Source organism: Podarcis tiliguerta (genome assembly GCF_965153285.1).
Source record: "Podarcis tiliguerta genome assembly, chromosome: 16".
NCBI lineage: Eukaryota > Metazoa > Chordata > Lepidosauria > Squamata > Lacertidae > Podarcis > Podarcis tiliguerta.
In genome coordinates, this window is record NC_139549.1 from 21,837,009 (window position 1) to 21,856,565 (window position 19,557).

At 47.7% G+C, this 19,557-nt stretch overlaps 3 protein-coding genes across 7 annotated transcripts in view; 1 reads left to right on the forward strand and 2 right to left on the reverse strand.

Moving 5' to 3' along the window:
- Positions 1-4,885, reverse strand: part of TPCN1 (two pore segment channel 1) — a 49,458-nt gene extending 44,573 nt beyond the window's left edge. Inside the window, exons 1-2 of one of the 3 annotated variants that reach the window (XM_083417654.1) lie at positions 4,651-4,885; positions 2,595-3,035 (exon numbers count right to left, since the gene is read on the reverse strand). In XM_083417654.1, the coding sequence (XP_083273780.1) occupies positions 2,595-2,691 (97 nt within the window). In that variant the 5' untranslated portion in view covers positions 2,692-3,035; positions 4,651-4,885. Of the gene's footprint in view, positions 1-2,594; positions 3,036-3,855; positions 4,106-4,650 lie in introns of those variants that run through there. The other 2 variants (XM_083417656.1, XM_083417655.1) reach the window with 2 other exon arrangements.
- Positions 4,886-5,022: 137 nt separating this feature from the next.
- On the forward strand, positions 5,023-12,288 carry DRC10 (dynein regulatory complex subunit 10). 2 transcript variants are annotated; one of them, XM_083417836.1, is made up of 5 exons: positions 5,023-5,102; positions 7,337-8,122; positions 8,813-9,046; positions 10,820-10,891; positions 11,870-12,288. In XM_083417836.1, exons 2-5 carry the CDS (start codon positions 7,442-7,444, stop codon positions 12,140-12,142), a joined length of 1,260 nt encoding a protein of 419 aa, XP_083273962.1. In that variant the 5' UTR covers positions 5,023-5,102; positions 7,337-7,441; the 3' UTR covers positions 12,143-12,288. The 2 variants fall into 2 exon arrangements, with proteins under 2 accessions (XP_083273962.1, XP_083273963.1); XM_083417837.1 differs by lacking the exon at positions 5,023-5,102 and adding an exon at positions 5,685-5,901.
- A 1,132-nt stretch (positions 12,289-13,420) lies between these two features.
- Positions 13,421-18,171, reverse strand: RITA1 (RBPJ interacting and tubulin associated 1). Of its 2 annotated transcripts, none has more exons than XM_083417933.1 (3): positions 18,152-18,171; positions 15,805-16,166; positions 13,421-13,982 (listed from the first exon to the last, which is right to left on the reverse strand). In XM_083417933.1, exons 2-3 carry the CDS (start codon positions 16,089-16,091, stop codon positions 13,448-13,450), a joined length of 822 nt encoding a protein of 273 aa, XP_083274059.1. In that variant the 5' UTR covers positions 16,092-16,166; positions 18,152-18,171; the 3' UTR covers positions 13,421-13,447. The 2 variants fall into 2 exon arrangements, with proteins under 2 accessions (XP_083274059.1, XP_083274058.1); XM_083417932.1 differs by lacking the exon at positions 18,152-18,171 and adding an exon at positions 17,880-18,127.
- Positions 18,172-19,557: the final 1,386 nt, after the last annotated feature.

Genomic DNA, 19,557 nt, shown 5'->3' on the forward strand with positions numbered 1-19,557 from the left:
AAGCAGAATGAATTTAAGGAATCCAGAAGTCGTGTTGAACAATACGGCTTGTGAGCCATCTGGCCCCCAAATGGCAACTCAGCATTCTGTTTTGGCAGCTGTAACCCTGGTTTAAGGAGCCACTTGGCACCTAGCTTATACATGAGTTTCTAACTCAGAGAGCTGCACATTCTGACCCCACCCATGGAACTAACTACAGCTGGGTGGTGCAGGTATGGGATCTGTCTATGGGTGTCTATATGCATTAAAAAGGTACCCCTGCCCGTACAGGCCAGTCTTGACAGACTCTAGGGTTGTGCGCCCATCTCACTCAAGAGGCCGGGGGCCAGCGCTGTCCAGAGACACTTCCGGGTCACGTGGCCAGCGTGACATCGCTGCTCTGGCGAGCCAGAGCCGCACACCAAACGCCGTTTACCTTCCCGCTAGTAAGCGGTCCCTATTTATCTACTTGCACCCGGGAGTGCTTTCGAACTGCTAGGTTGGCAGGCGCTGGGACCGAACGACGGGAGCGCACCCCGCCGCGGGGATTCGAACCGCCGACCTTTCAATCAGCAAGCCCTAGGCGCTGAGGCTTTTACCCACAGCGCCACCCGCGTCTATATGCATTATTGCAATCTAAAAACAAAGGAAGAGCCTATTGCATCGGGTCAATGGTCCATCTAGTCCAGCATCCTGCTCTCAACAGTGGCCAAGCAGATGGTTGTAGGAAACCTGCAAGCAGGACTCAAGCACAAAAGCCAGCTGCCTGGAAGATCATTCCATCAAAAGGCAGAATATAAAGCTTCTGAAAGGTGAATCAAGAACGAGCACGCACAAACCTATCTATTGTGCAGGCCCACGCCAATGTGAAGTTAGGATCCACTTGCTAGGACTCCCTGACATGTGTACACATAAATGGTAAGCGTTCAGCGTCTACTCTCTATGGACCTCCCCATAAGGCAGCTCATCAGTGGCCAATCTAGGCACAGCACAGGAAGATACAAAGCTTTGGCCCATCTAACTCAGTACAGTGGTACCTTGGTACTCAAACGCCTTGGTTCTCAAACTCCAAAAACCCCAAAGTTTTTCGGAAGCCAGACAACCAATGTGGCTGTTGGCTATTATTTCCAGGGCACCTGCACCAATCAGAAGCTGTGCCTTGGTTTTCAAACATTTCAGAAGTCAAATGGGCTTCTGGAACTGATTAAGTTTGGAGCTTTTGTTTTTTATATTTATTTTGCATTTTTGTTTTTGAGGCTTTTTCGATTAATCTGTTTTTGTGACTGTATGGAACCCAGTTCAGCTACTGATTGATTGAGTGACTGCAGAAATGGATGAAAAACCCCCACCCAAACAATGACTATCATCAGTGCTGGTAAGAATTTATTATCATCATCGTCATCATCTACAAAACTGTCTTATTTATTTTATAGTACAGTACATTGATTATTGCTTTCATTTTATGGATTGGTGGTCTCGTTAGATAGTATAATTTATGTTTAATGGCTGTTTTGGTGGTTGTTTTTAAAAAAGTCTGGAACAGATTAGTTCGTTTTGCATTACAGTACTTTCTATGGGAAAGCGTGCCTTGGTTTTGGAACGCTTTGGTTTTGGAACATACTTCCAGAACAGGTTAAGTTTGAGAACCAAGGGACCACTGTACTGTTTACACTGACTGGCTGCAGCTCTCTAAGGTTTTTGACTGGGGTCCCCTTCCCATCCCTACCCAGAGACAACAGGGATTGAAGCTGGGACCAGAATTCTGAATGCAAAACAGACAGTGGAGGCTAGAAAGGTAGAAGGCCGAGAGACCAACAATGAGTGGAGCCAGAGCAGCTAATGGCAGGCAAAACCACCCCCTTGACTGGTTGTAAGAAGGCAGGAAGTTGAGGGCTGGCTGAAGGCAAACTGAGGCTGGTGGGGCTGTGTCCCATTTACCTTAAAGGACCAGCCTCCATGGAGTAAGCAGTTGTTCTACCATGGAGCTGCAGAACTTTCCCCGAGCTATGGGCCTTTGAGTGCCCCCATCAAGATGTACACCATTGGGGAAAGGACCTTTCTTGCAGCAGTGCCTTGAATTTGGAACACGCTCCGCAGAACTGTTCACCTGACATCTAGTCTGTTACACCTGAGCCAAGGTGGCAATAATTCCCCTCTTCCCCCCACCCTGCCCAGGCTTTTAACTGGTAAGGAAACATCAATTCTGCTCATCATTAGCGTGGTTCTGCATGCTTTTAATTTTGATGTGCCCCTGCTCAAATTGTTTTCGGTTGCCCTTGCATCCTGAGATCTCAGCAAAATCTTGATATAAAGCTTCATTTAAAAAGTAACAACTTGTCATACATATCTGCCCTACCGCTAAGCTGTGTAGGCACCATACCTGTAAAGTTATGTTTCACCGTGGCCACCAAAGATTCCAGGGAACTGTAGTTTGTCAAGGGCGCTGGGAAATGTAGCTCTGAAGGTGGAGAAACCACATTTCCCAGGATCCTTTGGTGGAGAAAACGAGCTTTAAAAAAGTATGGCGTGCGTACGCAACTGCCAAAGGACACCAGCCTCGTTGCAGGGGATGCAAACTGTGCAGCAAGTAAATGAAGGGAGGGAGTTGAACTTACTTTCGCTGGGTAGCCCCTCCGGATCGGGACCGTGACTTCTGCCCTCATCCAAGGTGAGGATGAGGGGGACGTCGTCATCTTCCGGATTCACAGCCATCCCCAAGAAGACTTTTGCTTTGCTCCAGGAAATCCCTTTAAACCCCGGCTCCCGTCGCCGCTTCGTCCAAGATCAGGCGCATCTTGCAGACCTGAGACTGTCCCGGGTGCGTGGAGGAAACGGCACCCATCTCGGCGGAACCCTGGCCCGCATCATGGAGCCCCCACCAGGTACCCCGCCTGGCTTTTTGGGTGCTCTTGTTGCCAAAGGAGCGTCAACTCTCGACTTGCGCCGTCATTCACTTTCCGCGCAAAAACGCCTCCGCCGTCGCTGCTGCGTCCCAAACTCAGCTGGCGTCTGTCTCTGACCTCAGCAGCCCTTCCGACTTAGGAGGAGGATCATCCCTGGAGGGAAAGGGAGGGAGGCGGGGAGAGAGTGAGCGGAGGCCGAGCGGAGGCGAACCAAAGAGATGGTGCTCTGCTTTAGCCGGCCCGGGGCCAGCCAGCATCACTAGGCGCCTCTCTTCGGAATAGCGCCTCGGTGGTCCATCGCTGCGCGCAAAAAGCAGGGAGATCCGTTTCAAAACTTGGGGAAGGGAAAGAGGGGGAGGCCTCTCGCAATTGCAGCTGGACTATCTTGATCTCGGAAATGTTTCCGCCCACCCTGTTTTCAGGGCTCGATCGGTTTTGCAACGAGATCCCTTTCTCCCCCCTTAATAAAATAAAAGCGCAGGAGTCTTCTATTTTGCACGCTTCTATAAGACCCTTTACTCTTAAAACAGTAAAAGGTCGGCTGTTGTTGTTGTTGCTGGGCTGGGTTTTTTTTCGGGGGGGGGGTACCCTTCTCGCCAACATTGTTGAGTTTTGATTTTGCACGCCTTCAACCCCCCTCCTCCCTTAACCAGATGTTAAAAGCCACTTTTGGTAGCCACTGTTCAATTTTTGATTTTGCACCCCCAGCTCTTCCTCCTCTTCCACTTCTGGGCGTCCTCTTTTATTAAAGACGGAATTGCTTCTTAAGAGGCTCTTTTTTCCTTTACCTGCCAAACGATGCCCTCTTAATAAAGAAGAACGCCTCTAGGCATGGGCAGAGTGCCGCCCAGCCTTCGGCATTTTAACACCTGGGTCGCGTCGCCACCACTTCAACTCCAACCTCTGAACCCCGTTTAGTATATAAGCCATTCTGTCCCGTCTCCCTAACTATATGATTGCCATTTATTCTTACTATCAGTTATGGAAGGTCGGAACTTTTACAGCGCATATGCGGCTCAGCCTCCCTTGCCTGCGAGGCCGCTGAAGGGGAAGGGGCTCTCTTTACCTTCCCCCTCCCCGCTGTCCTACTTCTTGCTACCGGCGGAAGCAATTCCTAGGCCTTTTTGGAAGGCGGGAGTATTGGGACGACGACGACACGGGACACGATTGTTGTCTGAAACCGCCCCCTTCCCTCGCTGCCGTCCCTCACCTGGCCTCAGGGCGGCCCCTCAAGCCTGAATACCGCTCTTTTAAAGACAGCGACACACGCACATAAAATACGCAAATAAAACAAAACACGCCATATGAAACTGCGGGGAGAGGAACACCTTCCTAATTGCCCTAATTTTGGGGTTTTTTTCACCTGGTGCCTTTATGAAAGTTGAAAGCTTAAAAAATCATCTTATAGTGTATATAAAACAGAGCAATTATAACAAGAGGTGGGAAACAAAACTCTAAAATAGGCACGTGGAGTGAGTACAGTTGCACAACTTCAAGTAAAGGTTAGTATTATCAATGCTTTTATATATTTTGTGTTATTTCTTTGCTGGACCATCTTCTTTGTAGTGGATCGGTGGCAAAGCATTTGTTTTGCATGCAGAAGGCATCGGGTTCAATCCCTGGCGTCTCCGGATATGGCAGGGAGCAAGAGGGATCAATGGTCTGATTTAATAATAATAATAACAATAACAAACTTAGTTGGTCTCTAAGGTGCTACTGGACTTTTTTTTATTTATTTCGACTGCGTCAGACCAACACGGCTACCTACCTGAATCTAGAATAATGATAATAATAAAAGGCAGCATCCTACGTTTCTACGTAAGTGCAGTAAGGCTAACTTCACGTGCCGGGCACTGCGATCCTATATATGACAACTCGGAAGAAGACACCATTGGTTTCACTGGCGCTTACTCCCAAGTGAGTATTTTTAAGGATTAAAAGGCTCCGTCTAGAATTGCTGCCCCAATCATCATAGGGCGGGATATAAGTAGAAACCGGAAGTTGCTTCTGCACTTCATGATGGTATACCTCTATATCCCTCGCCCATGCCCTCTACGTACAAGGAAAAACAACCCGTGCGCACGCACCATCCGCTTACACGGCCGCAAACTTTTTAGCTCCGCCCTACACGCGTGCGCAAAACCGAACCGAGCTCTTCTGTGATAGGCGAGAGATAGCCCTATTGACCCACCCCTGAGTTCTTAAAGAGCTGGTATAGAGGTAAGACACAAATTTTTAGACTTCCGGTCCTCATATGTTGAACTCCACCATATGAGTGGCAAGGAGCGTCCAAAGAAAACTTTCCACCCTGTGAAGACTAAGCAGGGGAGCTGCTCTGTCCCCACCTGCGTAGTGTCCTTTTCCCAATCTTGAACCGGTTGCTTCCAAAGTCTCTAAGTCTATGGCATACAGTTAGGGAAAATTTGAGAGCCACCAGCGCCGTCTTTAGGGCACTTCCGTTCTAAAATCGAACTTCCTTCGAAGTTGTCACCATAGAGATTGTACGGGGTATGGTCCTGAGACCATAGAGAGTTTCTTCTCTTTTCCTTCTCCCCCCCCCCCCCCACAGTAGCTCCTTTGCTATAATAAGAGAATCATAAGCCTCAAGTTTCTCCCCCCCCCCCGCCCATGGACGCTCAAGCGTATGTGTGGCGTTCTAGAAATTTCCACCTCTATGGTTGCCCTCCCCATACGGTCAAGACTCAAGAAGGAACCTGAACCGCAAAGCGCCGCTCTATTGCGTCTATGACCCCTTGGTAGCGAGTGGAATGTCGAAGGAGGGTTGGGGGCGGGCTTAGAATACTCTCATATGGTTTCCGCACTGCTATTGGACAGCCCTTTTATATGATGCCCACGATAGGCAAAGAAGCGTCGGAGAATGTGATTGGTGGCTTCTCCCACCACCACGCTAATTGGAGTTGCCAAGCAACAGACAAGCTGGGCCTTGTTTGAAAAAACGAGGCGGTGGTAGCGGTGACCCATTTTGGGGGCGGGGGGTGGGGTGCAACGCTTGTTTGGGGTGAGTTTAAGGAAAGTCTAAATTGTTTTAATAATAGGTTGTTATATTTTGTGCTGCATATTGTTGTTATTATAGGTTATGTTTTACATTTAAGTATTATCTCTGAAATCTATGGATGGGCATCTGTACAAACTTAATAAGCAACATGCATAAATTTAGGAAGTTCTCTGTATCTCTTAGCCTAACCTCCCTGGCAAGGTTGTTGCTTGGAGGAGGTTGCAACTGTGAGCCGCTTTGAGTGTGCTGACCAAAAACACACACACACACACATACTGTGTGTGTGTGTGTGTGTATATATATATATGGGACACAGAAAGTTAAGGTGTGGAACTGGGTAGCTGCTGTGCGCTGTGACAATATCTACAAGCTTTAATGGTTTCAAAAGAGGATTAGACAAATCTATGGAGAAAGGTCTGTTAGGGGTTATTAGCTGTGATGAAACCTCCATGTTCAGCAGCAGTATAGCATCAGTTCGTGGAGATGGGGAGCAACAGCAAGAGAGGGCTTATCCTTTTATACCTTGCTTGCTGGATTCCTGGATGCATCAGACTGGACCCTGTGGGACTTCTGAATAAATGTAATTTGTATAGGACTGGGGGGGGGGGTGTTTGTTTTTTAACAAGGGTGGCGTGTGTGAAGAGTCACAGAAGCGTGAGGAGAAAGGAAGGAGCAAAAGATGAATAATGCAGTCACTTTGGCTTTGTTTCAGTAGTGGCTCAGTAGCGAAGTTTGGGGTGTGGCACCCCAGGAAAACAGATACCATACCACTGAGCTGGACTAGTTTTAAGTAAGAAGGCCAGCAGGCGGGGGGGGGGGGCTGGCTGAGGGTAAAGCCTGAAGTTGCTAGGGTAGTGCCCCATACACGCAGTAAACATTTTTTTTACCTCTCGTGGACCCTAAATCATCCCTTTATCTATTACAGCTCTTCTGCTTTCCCATTCTTCAGTTTGTCTCCTCACTTACCCCCTCTAAGTTGTCTGTTCTAGGGCATATAAAGCACCATATTTCCTCATTATTCTGTCCTGGATTGCATGAGGACCACAAATGGCAAATAGTATCCTCATCTTCTTTTTTGGCGTCAAGTAGAGCTAGGCGATATATCAATATATTGTCCGAAACCGGTTTGAAGTCCGTATTGAGATACTGGTTTCATAATTTTTGACCTAGCAATATATTGTGAATCATGGTGTGTGTTTGTGTGTGCTGTGCAACAGTCACGATGCTGGGAAAACCGTGAAGCCAACCAGTGCCTCTATATAGCTCCATACATTGTGATATGCCAACATATTGCAATGTTTAGTTGGAGATATATTGTGATGTTGAAAACCAGATATCCAGCCCTAGAGTCAAGTCTCTTTTTTATATATTCTGTATTTGTGATTCTGGGACCAACATGTGTGCATGTGTGAGCTTTTTATAGTCCATTTCCCCACAGAAATTGAAGCGTCAGATGCGCTGGAGCACCTGCTTACTTGGTACTGAAGACTAAAGCTACTTGTGGATCTGAAAGCACACCCTGTGAGGATACCTGGCTGAAAACATGGCAACCCAAGTAGTCCAACTGTCCAACCAATCAGATGTCAACCTGACCAGAAAGGTGAACCTCAGAATGCCCCTGAAGATCCTGGAGCCTGGTCGGTCAAAGCTATCCACTGTTGAGACCAAGAGAATTATATCTGTGATGGACGATACCATCTTTAAGGTGGAGCTGGTCAGCGCATTCTCTTACATCATCAAGAACCTTGAGGATATGAGTGCAGTGTTGGGACCTGAACTTACAGGGGCTCTTAAGGAACACCTGCGGCTTTCAAACGTTATGGAGGCTACGCTCACCCGCCTTGAAGAGGAAGGGGTTTTGCAAAAGGGCACTGCCAGGGGGTGGCTCATTGACACTGAGGATCCAAGTGGCTACCTTGTCTTGCACATACAAGGCTTAAGGTCCTCTGTCCGAAATATTGTACGCCTGTTTTTTGCTCATCCTTTAGCTTATCAGGCAATACAAGATATTGCAAGTTTCAGGCAGCTGGCTGTCTCACAGTTCATTAAAGGCCTTGTGGACCTCAGGGGGTTCCTGCTTGAGAAGCTTCTGACTACCCCGTTAGAAGAAAGAGAAAGAAATCGGTTTATACATGAAATAAGTCAGCGAGACAAGAAGAACACAGAGATGATTGCAGCTTTGGAGGAGGAACTGGCAGCGGAGATCAAGAGTCGTGATGATGAGGTACAATGGGGTGGCAGCAGTGGGGCAGGCAGTTTGGGATTTGACTGGTCCAGAGCAGTCGTCCAGCCCAAAACTGTATCAAAAGAATTGCAAAATATCACACAACCAGAAAGGCTGCTGGCAGAAAAAAAAATGTTGTTGGACTACAACTCCCAGCTGCTCTAGCATGGCCAGTGGTGAGGGATGATGGGAATTGTAGACCAGTGACTTCTGTAGAGTACCACATTGGCTACCCACTGTTAGAACAGGAGTTATCTCCCAGCTTCAGCTTTCAGCTGTGCCTTTTGCAAGGCTATAGAATTGGTAGACAGCTCTAGTATAATACAGACTGGAGGTGCCATTGGTTGATATTGCTGATTTCTTAAAACTTATGCAGCTGCCCATCAATAATTATATAATATATCCTAATTAAAGTCAAGGAAATAAAACAGATTTAAAATACAGCCTGAGTGAATAAAGAGGTGCCAGAAAGACACAGAGAAGGCACTAAGTGAGCCTCTTTAGGGAGGTTCTCCATAGTTGGGGTGCCGATACCAAAAAGGCCCTCCACGTTACTTCCAGCAGGCTTCTTCCCAGATCCTCAGCAGCATTATTTTAAATTGTTCTCTTGACTTGTGTTGTCATTTGAAATGAATTGGTGTTTGTGCATTGGATTTCAAAGTCCTGCTGACCCAGCTTGGTGCCATTCAGATCTCCAGGAAGAATGCCACAATCAAGGACCTCAAAACCCACTTGCACAGCCTCTCCAAGGTCTCTGAAAACCAAATCCTGCGCACCCGAGCAGAAGCGGAGAAGGCGCAGAAGACAGAGCTACGTGGGTCTCAGGGCAAGTGTGCCAAGTTGCAGCAGGAGCTGAATCAGCTCAGAGCCGCACTAAATGCCCTCATTGTGGAGGACCGGGAGTCTGAACTTGCTCTCCGGAAGGTAAGCAGAGGTGATCAAAGCAATTATTCTCCGAAGAGAATAATTCACAGGGCTGCCAGTCTGAGCGTTCTTACTAGAACAACAGCCCAATGCCTTCCAGATATCTTGGACTGCAAGTCCCATGAGCCCCAGCCAATCCAGCTGGGAATCATAGTCCAAACATAGCCCAACCAGGAGACCAGGTTGGCAAAAACTGCACTAGACCAGGGTTTCCCAAACCTGGGTCTCCAGCTGCTTTTGGACTACAACTCCCATCATCCCTAGCTAGCAGGACCGGTCAGGGATGATGGGAATCGCAGTCTGAAATCAGCCAGGGACCCAAGTTTGGGGAACCCTGCCCTAGAAAATGAGCTCCTCTGCAGTTAATATAGAGGTGTGTTTCCAAGTGATGCCGGAAGAAAGGGCATCATTTAGCACAAGCATGTCCAGTTCCCAAGATCTACTCCCAGTATAAAAAAAAAACTGGCAGTGATCTACCCATTGTCATTGGAGGGAGGAGCCTGCGTGGGGTGGGTGGATTGCCCAGAGGTGTTGAGCTTTTTGGGGGGAGGTTTGCACAGAGTTTTTTAGCTTTCCCCCATTAACCTTTTGTACACAATTAGGATCCTGTGATCTACCAGAATCAGCCACAATCTACCAGTAGATCATGATCTACTGGTTGGACATCCTTGATCTAGCACATGGCAAGTTGTAGCATAGATCTGGTGGACTGATTTGGCCACAGTGGCTTAGAAGTGCAAGCCTGGGGTAGAGATGGAATAAAACAGCCACCTGGGCCAATCCCCTTCCTCCATTGCAACCAGTGTTATCAAACTGGTATACTGTACATTCTTCCGGGGTGGTGGTACTCAGTATCTGAATTAAGAATACTTTCTGATTTTTAAATTGTCTCCCAGCCAAAGTTAAAAGACAACAATTTCTTTATGACTGGAAAGGATTGTTGTGCATTTAAACTCTATACCTATTGAACAAGTCAATTTACTCTGAAGGAGGCTAGGCTTAACAAGTTAAAGAAAAAAGCTTTCTTTGGGGAGGCCTACATGCATTTTCAGAACACATTGGGTTTTGTGCACCTGCATGAACACTTCAACTGCAAAACCATTTCTGGCTCTAGAGAAGTCTTGCAGGAGTCAGTTTATGCCAGAGAAGACCCAGCCATGGCCTGCTGCTGGCTGTAGAATGGAAACCAGAAGTGTACAGAAGATGGGCATCTCTGATGCATATAAATGGGATAAACAGCACCTATCAGGTTAATAAACTCAGCTGGTTGCCATTGTTGTAGCTAAATGACTATGCAACTGGAGCCAGCCACTTACTTGACTTAGCAAGGCTACACAAATGTGCTGAGTTTGACTGAGTTGAGTGCGTTGTCCAAACTCAGAATCAGATCTCTCCTCACTAACCACAAGTTGTAACTGAGGAGGAAGCTTTAACCATGAGTTTCTGCTCAGACAACCTGCTAAGCCAAACCTTGGTTTACTCAGCGTAGTAAACTCTGGCCCCCAAAAGGTTGGGGGTGGGGAGCCAAGTAATTGTGAGCTGAGCTCATCCCCAGGAGCCTGCAATTTCACGCAGTCTCATGGTGCCAAAGTTTGGCTCAGGCTGGTTGTCTGAACCAGCTGACTGTGTTACCGGGCCCAGAATATCTGAACACTTAAATCTGTCCAGAGACTGTTGGTTGCCTTCAATGGAAATGTCATCTTCTAGTATAGCCAGCCGCCCCAGCTTAACCCTGAAACTTTGGAAATGATTTTCTTCTCTTATTTATTCTAGAAAAAATACAAAGTGGAGATGGAAATAGAGAACTGGGTCCAGAAGTATGATATTGAGATGCTAGAAAAGCAGGTACGGTTGTCAACCCAAGTCTGAGCCTTTTCTCTGCCAATTCTTTTTGCCCATAAGAGGTCATTTCACAAATGTTAAGCAGCAAAACCTCCCAGGGCACTGATGTAGGATAACTCTCCCAATTCCCTTATATCAGCTGGGTTCCCTTTCCTACCTCCATGATTGCAACATTACCTAGGAAACTGAGCTGTTTCAGCCTCCTCACAAATTACTATTTGAAATTGCTCAGCCAGCTGGTCTGGCATTGCTGGTTTGGTTAATTGGACCACGACAAAAGCATCCCTGGGTTCATGTTTTCTTTTCTTTTCATGCCGGAATGTGAGCTTGTACAGGTGTGCAAAAAAAAAGTATGGTGCCGTCCAGATGTTTTGGACTCCAGCATGGTCAAGGATGATGGGAGTGGTAGTCCACAACATCTGGACGGCACCATGTTGCCTGTCCGTGACTTAAGTAGATTTTTCATTGATGGCTAACAAGGAAACCAAATACAGGGTCCTGTTGCGCTAATGCGTCATTGGCAACTTGCTACCTGCTAGGGAGCACGCTCAGGCTACAAAAGGTTTGCCAAGGCCATTTCTGCTGCTCAGACTGGGTGAGAGGGGCTTAAAAAACTCTGTTTGCCCTATTTGGGCTTGTAAGAGAATGGGTCGGTGGGCAGAACCACTGGTCCCCCTTCTCTTTCTTGGATCACAATTCAGGAATCTTGTAGCAACTTAAAGGAGAGGTCTCCAACCCTTTGGGGACATGAATTGAGAGTCTGAGAACCTGCTGTGGGCACCACATAATACTGCTTTCAAAACACAGTGCAGATGGGGCCATCGTCTTTAAGCACCACAAGACACCTTGCTGCAAGGGGCATCACATCCTGCCACCTCCTATGGCTCACAATATGTCCGAATTGGTTCAGAATATGTCAGAGATCAGTTCCGTTAGATGTAGAGGCAGTTCCTTAAATGCCAGGCCTTTGTCCATCCCCAGGAGGAGATCGAGGAGATTGACGTGGTCTATGTGGTAGAGAAGGAACAGCTGGCAGAGCTGAGAGAGAAGTATGCGCTGCTGGATCAGGAATACAGCCAGATCAAGGAGGAGAGGAGGGTGAAGCAAGAGCAGAAGGAGAAGGCCGAGAAGGAGCTGGCCATCCTGGTCCGAGCTGCCACCCTCATCCAAGCCTTGTGGAAGGGCTACCTGGTCAGATCGCTGCTACGGTCCAAGAGGAAGAAGAAGGGCAAAGGGAGGAGAGGGAGGAAGTGAGCCTTCACCTCTTCCTGCCCTGCCCCGTCCCCGGACACAGGCAACCAAGTCCATTCCAGATCGTCCAGAATGGGTATTTAGCACTCCCAAGGGAGGCTTGTCGTTCCTCAATAAATGCTATCAGCCAGGTAGGCGAAGTTGTAAAAGAGCTGTTTTCTCCTTTCTCCAGGTTTGAAAGGAAACTGCAGGGGAAGCTTTGCACAGAACTTATTCTAACCGTACTCAAGAATTGCAGGGGCAAAACTTGTATTTCAGGGGTGGGGAACCCAAGGCCCAGGGTCTCTCTCTGGCCCACAGAAATCTTAGAATTGTTGAGTTGGAACAGATCATCTAGTCCAATCCCCTGCAATGCAGGAATCTTCCCCAAGCCGCCTTCGTTAGGGTCCCTGCTTTGCACTCCCAAATGTTTTTGCCTGACTGTACTGTCTCCTTGAACTCTGGGATATGCCTCCTGCTTGCATGGATGGAGGAGAGGGGTGTGTGAGAGAAACTAGGCCACTGTAAAAAGTAAAATTTGCATTCATCGCTCTACCCACTTTTGCTTGTGGCCCTGCCCACCCCTGGCATGTGGCCTCCTAGAAGCAAATGTGGTCCTAGGGATGAAAAACAAAACTTCTCTGCTACCTCCTCTTATTTCTTCATTCATAGCCTTTTCACCTCTCCAAGAAGTTCAGCTTTTTATGCCCAGAACAAGTTGGACAGAAACATGGATCTGCCTGAGACCACCCCAATAACCAACACGCATGAGGCAGGGATCTGAACCAGTCCCCTTGGCCAACATGGTGTCCTCCAGAAGTTGCTGAACTACAACTCCCATCATCCCCTCTGACCCATGGCAGGGCCTTTTCAGTGACAGTTCCCTACTTGTGGAATACCCTTCCTGGTGAGGTGCGTCTGTCTTCCCTATTACTGACTTTCAGGAGAAATCTAAGAGCATTCCTGTTTACCCAGGCATTTGATGGCCAAGAAACACTGTTCCTGGCAAGTGTTTTGAGAGAAGGTTTTAAACAGTTATGCTGCCCTGGGCTCCTTTGGGATTATCATTATTACTGCAGGAATACGACTGATATAAGAGGTCATTTACTGTTTGTGTTAATATTTTAAATTATGAACCACCTTGAAATCTACGATTGAAGGGCAGTACTGCTGTCACAAGCACTCTCAGCACCAAAGGAACAGGCAAAGACTATTATGGCTAGCTAGCCCACCAGCTAAGATTCCTTACGGAACATGGGCAAACAGCACGGCCCTTTCGGTGATCATTTTGCATGCAGAGCATGTGAGAACAGCAATCTTTTTATTTATTTATTTCCAGGGCGGCCTGGGCTTACATGAGCTTGTAGCTCTTATGACCCTGGCAGACGACGACCCGGACAAATTATTCGAACGTGGTCTAGGCAGAGACCCTGGGGAAGCCACTGAGCATTGGTGATCCTGCTCCACACTTGTCCTTGGCTTGCTTAGGTGGGCCTGGGAACCCTCAGAAGTTTTATACAGCCGGATAACAGGCTGGCGGGGCGGCCGCCCCAGAAAGTCCTGGCTGTCTGCCTCTAAGCAGTTCTCAGGATGCCCCCAAGAAGAACTTTCTCCTCCACGCCAGGTTCCAAATGCCTCTTTGCCCTGGGCGTCCGGTGTCTCCCGATGGAAGGCTCTCAGGGGCGTGTCCTTCGGACGAGGGGAAAGGACGGGCCGGTCCCTCGCAGCTGAAGGCGGAGTCAAAAGCAAAGGGCGGAGCTTAGCCACTTCCCCCTTCACCATCCAGGGAGTCGCCTGCTCCCAAACCCCTGGCTTTGGCCCAAACAGGGTCTCATCGCAGTAGGATGGGGTGTGACTTTTCAGCCTTCATTGAGAGATGAGGGGAGAGAGAAAGAGAGAGATGTTTACTGGCAACAGGAGCCACACCTAGAGAAATCATTCTAAGTACCACCAAGTTATTACCATGCATAAAGTGTGGTTGGGACAACCCAGCCAGATGGGTGGGGTATTAATAGTAGTAGTAGTAATATAGTGCCCTATACCCGTAAGTCTCAGGGCGGTTCACAACATAAAATCACAATATAAAAATACAAAATACATAATAAAAATAAAACCAAGAATAACCCAATAATCCCTCCCTCCCCAACACATTTTTAAAGAGCATTGGATGTCAATCAGCCAAAGGCCTGGTTTAAAGAGGAACATTTTCGCCTATCACCTAAGGGTGTATAATGAAGGCACCAGGTAAACCTCCCTGGGGAGAACATTCCATAGACGGGGGGCCACTGCAGAAAAGACCCGTTCTGGTTTTGCAACCCTCATGGAGGAGGCACACAAATAAGGGCCTCGGAAGTCAATATTGGGACAAAACTTAAGATAAATTACTCATTTATTAAATCAGGTGGGGAACATCAGGGCATAGTCTTTTGGGGGGGGGGGTCTTTTTTTCTTTTTGCAGTGTTGCATGACCTTGGGCCAGCTACAGTCTCTCAGCCTAACCCAGCATTCTTCAACCTTGGCTTTCCAGGTGTTACTGTGCTAGAACTCCCATTACCCCCAATGGTCAGGGATAATGGGGAGTTTGTTACTTATTTATTGCATTTTTATCCCAGGAGCTCAAGGTGGCATGAGTGGTTCTCCCCACCCGCACCTCATTTAGTTCCCCACAACAACCCTGCCAGGTAGATTAGGCTGAGACCCTAACTGGCCCAAGTCCACACCTGACGAGCTTCCCGGCCGAATAGGGGATTCGAACCCCGATCTCCTAGGTTCTTGTCTGACACCTCTAACCGCTACACCACTGCTGGCTCTGACATTCCATCACGGACATCTGGGGGCCCAAGGTTGAAGAAAATTGGCCTGACCGACCAATTGTTGGGAGGGTGAAATGAGGGGGCGGACACAACTGTTGTAGTGCCAAAGTTAGCTTCTTGGAGGAAAGGCAGGATATAAATATAATAACCTGGCAGGGCAATCTCACTTTTGCTGACTGTCACAGCTCCTTCAAAACCTCCCCTATTGTTGTTGTTGTTTAGTCGTTTAGTCTTGTTGACTCTTCATGACCCCATGGACCAGAGCACGCCAGGCATGCCTGTTTTCCACTGCCTCCCGCAGTTTGGTCAAACTCATGCTGGTAGCTTCGAGAACACTGTCCAACCATTTCGTCCTCTGTCGTCCCCTTCTCCTTGTGCCCTCCATCTTTCCCAACATCAGGGTTTTTTCCAGGGAGTCTTCTCTTCTCATGAGGTGGCCAAAGTACTGGAGCCTCAGCTTCATGATCTGTCCTTCTAGTGAGCACTCAGGGCTGATTTCCTTCAGAATGGAGAGGTTTGATCTTCTTGCAGTCCATGGGACTCTCAAGAGTCTCCTCCAGCACCAGAATTCAAAAGCATCAATTCTTCGGCGATCAGCCTTCTTTATGGTCCAGCTCTCACTTCCATACATCACTACTGGTAAAACCATAGCTTTAACTATACGGATCTTCATGAATCACTGCATTGCCATGGCGAAGGGGCTTGAATAGCTCAGAGAAGCTATGAACTATGCCGTACAGGGCACCCAAGATGGACAGGTCATAGTGGAGAGTTTTGACCAAACGTGATCCACCTGGAGCAGGAACCGGCAAGTATCCCTGCCAAGAAAACTCCATGGACAAAGACAACAGGCATTAAAAAAACCTCCCCTACCTGTATTTATTTCCCTTTCTCGGAGTGCTGGTGGGCGGAGCGGCTGTCGAGGGGCTGGTGCCCACCTCCCATTGTGTCGTCTTGGGACTCCACAAAAGGGGTCTCGGAGAACTAGCTTTCTTACACACCCACGGCGGGTCAAACTCTGCTCTGGCATTCAGTCGTCCTGCGGGGCTGCCGAAGAGGGACTCGTCCACGTAGGAGGCTTTGGCCGTGACCCTGTAGCCTCTCCTCCCACTGCGTTGGAACTGGCGGGGCTGGATCCCCAGCTCAGCAGATGCCTTCATGGATCCGGTTAAGCCACGCCGGGTCAGGCCCTGCCATCCAGGTCTGCAGGAGACTTAGAGGTTCATAAGCAAGATCTGAATGAAGCAAGAAGTCACTGGTGAATGCCAAGGCAGACTGATAGGGTAGAGCAGAAGTGAGGACACATTTTGCCATGTTGGCATTTCATTTCGCTTTCAATTTGTATACTGCCTTTCTATATTACACTGCACAAGCGGTTCACAAGCTGAACAAACAACAAAATCAACAGCAGAGATCTCACCCATAATAGCACTCTGATCCAATAGCAAAAAAAGGTCACAGTAACTTTAAAATAAGTTTATATCAAATAAAGCAATATTCAAACAATTTGTTAGAATATATTAGTAAATGGTAAAATTTAATATCAGCAAATAGTAATTAAACAGTTTACAACGAAGAATTACTAAACCATAATCTATAAAAAAGCATAAAATACCACACGACGTGCAAAACCATGTAAAAGGATCAAACTGAGAAACAAGGACACACAACTTGCGAAAAATAAATAAATACCCCTGAACTTCCAGGGCCAGAACCAAAAATGGGTTGGGGCAATGGATGTCAATGTCAGTAGGCTGGCTCCCACTCAACTCTCAATCTTCCATCCAGGTAAAAAAGTGGCCTGATCAGAGTTGAAGGACACAATTTCGACCAGGACAAATGCAGGATGTGGCCTGGGAAAAGTCCTGAGGGCCAAAATAGAGAGGTCTTACAGGATTTAGACACAAATTACACTATGCTTGCGAGCGAAAAGGCTCCTTAAAAGCCTCTTAAGAGGCAGAAATTCAACAGGCCGATTCAAATTCAACCCTCCAGCTTGACATGAAGAGTTGCTTAGAATGGGTTTTCGGCAGAGATTTGTTGTGCTTATTCTTTGGTGCCCCACCTTTCCTCCAAGGAGCTCAAAGTGGTAGAACACAGTTCTGTTCTTCCCAATTAATCCTCGCAACAACCCTGTGAGGTAGGTTAGACAGAGAAGACTGTGACCCACCCAGGTTTTGCAGCTGAGCAGGGATTTGAACCCCAGTCTCCCAGGTCCTAGTCTGACACGCTTTACCTACTACACTACAATGAACATAAGAAGAGCCTGCTGGATCAGGCCAATGGCCCATCTAGTCCAGCATCCTGTTCTCACAGCAGCCAGCTAGATGCCTCTATGGGAAACCCACAAGTGGGACCTTAGTGCAAGACCAACTCATCCTTTCTGGGTTTCCCAGCAATTGGTATTTAGAAGCGATGCTAAGTAGCATTGCCCGGTTTCCATCAATATAATAATAATAATTATTATTTATTTATATCCCGCCCTCCCCAGCCAAAGCCAGGCTCAGAGCGGCTAACAACAGTAAAATAATACAGCATTCTAAAATCAATTCAATAGCCTTCTCTCTTTGAATTTGCCCAATCCTCTTTTAAAGCCATCCATGTTGGTGACCATCACTGTGGGAGTTTGCACTGCCTGGAGAGGGGTTTACTTTGATCTGCCCTGAATCTCCCAGCAAAAGATTCCCAAGTCACTCACACTTGGAAGTATGCCCCGTCAAAATCAAGCGGGGCTTGCTTTCCAATAAACAAACATAGGATCTGTCTAACTGCCCTCTGCTGTCTGCGTTGTTTGCATCTCGCTTCCCTGGGAGACGCAAGCGTCACAGCCCGCTCTGAATGCAAAATGCAGTTGCAGAAGACGAAGCGGCAATTTGCATGGAGGAATGCACATTTCTGCAACCGGGCACGGGCCCCGCAAACCTGGTCGCCTCCCCTCCTAAACTTACGGATTTGCAGCTTTCCTCCTCGTTCTGCTTGCCGTTCCTTTCTTCTCCCCAGCTTCTCCCAACCAAAGAAATGCCTGAGCAAAGAGGTCAATACAGACCTCCTTTCCGGTGCCCATTCGCAGCCAGAAACGCAAACGTAGAGCCCAACCACCATTGGTGTAGAAATATTATTCCAAAACACTGCAGCGAGAAACTGCCTTTGATTCCGCCCCAAAATATTGATTCATATAATCGCCTCCTATCACCAATAATACTTCCTCTCCAGTACTTACGAGTTTCACTTCGGAACCCAAAATGTAGGATGAAAACTGCGGAGACTGTGCCTCCTTTGGGGGGGGGGGGGGAGAGAGAGAGAGAGAGAGAGAGAGAGAGAGAGAGAGAGAGAGAGAGAGAGAGAGAGAGAGAGAGAGAGAGAGAGAGGGGGGGGAGGGAGGGGGAGGGAGGGAGGGAGGGAGGAGGACTGGGCGAAACCATTCTACGGAGGGGACAAGGACTCCGAAGAGGAGAATGAATCGATTGACTCACACAGTCTAAGCGGCTTCCGGTTGCTCAAGACCCCCCCTCTTTTAGGAAGGAAGAACGTCCCATAGAAATCCCTGGAGAAATGTAGGGCTTTAGAGTTTGATGGGCGTGTGTAATTGGACAGGATTTGCCGCCCCCCCTCCACTTTCTTGTAGCAGTACCATCAGGAGTTCTCAGTTTTTCTCCCTTCTGAAACGTGGAATTTTATTTTTTATTTTTAAGTTAACCTGCAATATTAATACATGCAGACCAATAGCGCAGAAAGAAGCCTTATACATGCAATACTCGCCGGGTTTGGGCTAGGAGGAAATCAATTGGCTTTGGCTGCAACGTGGGGCAGGATTTTTTGAACATCCTCAGCCTCATCTCTAAAGTGCAATACCAACACCTTTCCAGGGCTACCGTGAGCAACCCTCCATTGATTTCTATGAGCACCACCTCTCACTTCCGCGGCGTGAAGTTTGCAGAAAGAGTAGCCGTCTTAACACTGCAATCCTAACCATGTCTACTCAGAAGTAATCCCTAGTGAATTCAGTATGGGCTTACTCATGGGTAAACGGGATTAGGATTTGCAGCCTTGGTCTGTTGGAGAAAAGCAAACGATGAAGTTTTGCGTATGTGGTTCATAAAGACCACGGTGGACATTTAAAGCGCATCTAACGCACATTTCAAGCTCCTGACTTCTAAAGAATTATGGGGACTGAAGTTCGCTAATGATGCTGAAATTCTAGCTCCGTGAGGTGAAAACTACGGTTCCCATGCTGGGGGTCATATATGCTTTGAATGTGTTTTGGAGATTGGAGATCCGTGTGAGGAAGACTACGCTTCTATGATTTATTTTTAAAAATAATAATAATAAAGGAAGGCATGCGGTTTAAATGTGCTCTGGATCTTCCATGTACTTTCAATATATGCTGTGGATCTGCCCTGACACACTATTATGGCGAAAGCTTTCATGGACCAGAGCCCATTTCATTAAATGCTTGCGTTTAAAACTACGTAACAAATAAACGCGGCGCTCTAACTGAACCCGGAGGTTCTTCCTCAAGACACGAAATCAGCTGATCTAACCTTTTTATCTCTAAAGAGCCTGGCGTCCAAGCCGTGAGTGGCAGAGAAAAGCCAGCCACTCCTGGAGCGCTTGCTAGGAAGAAGA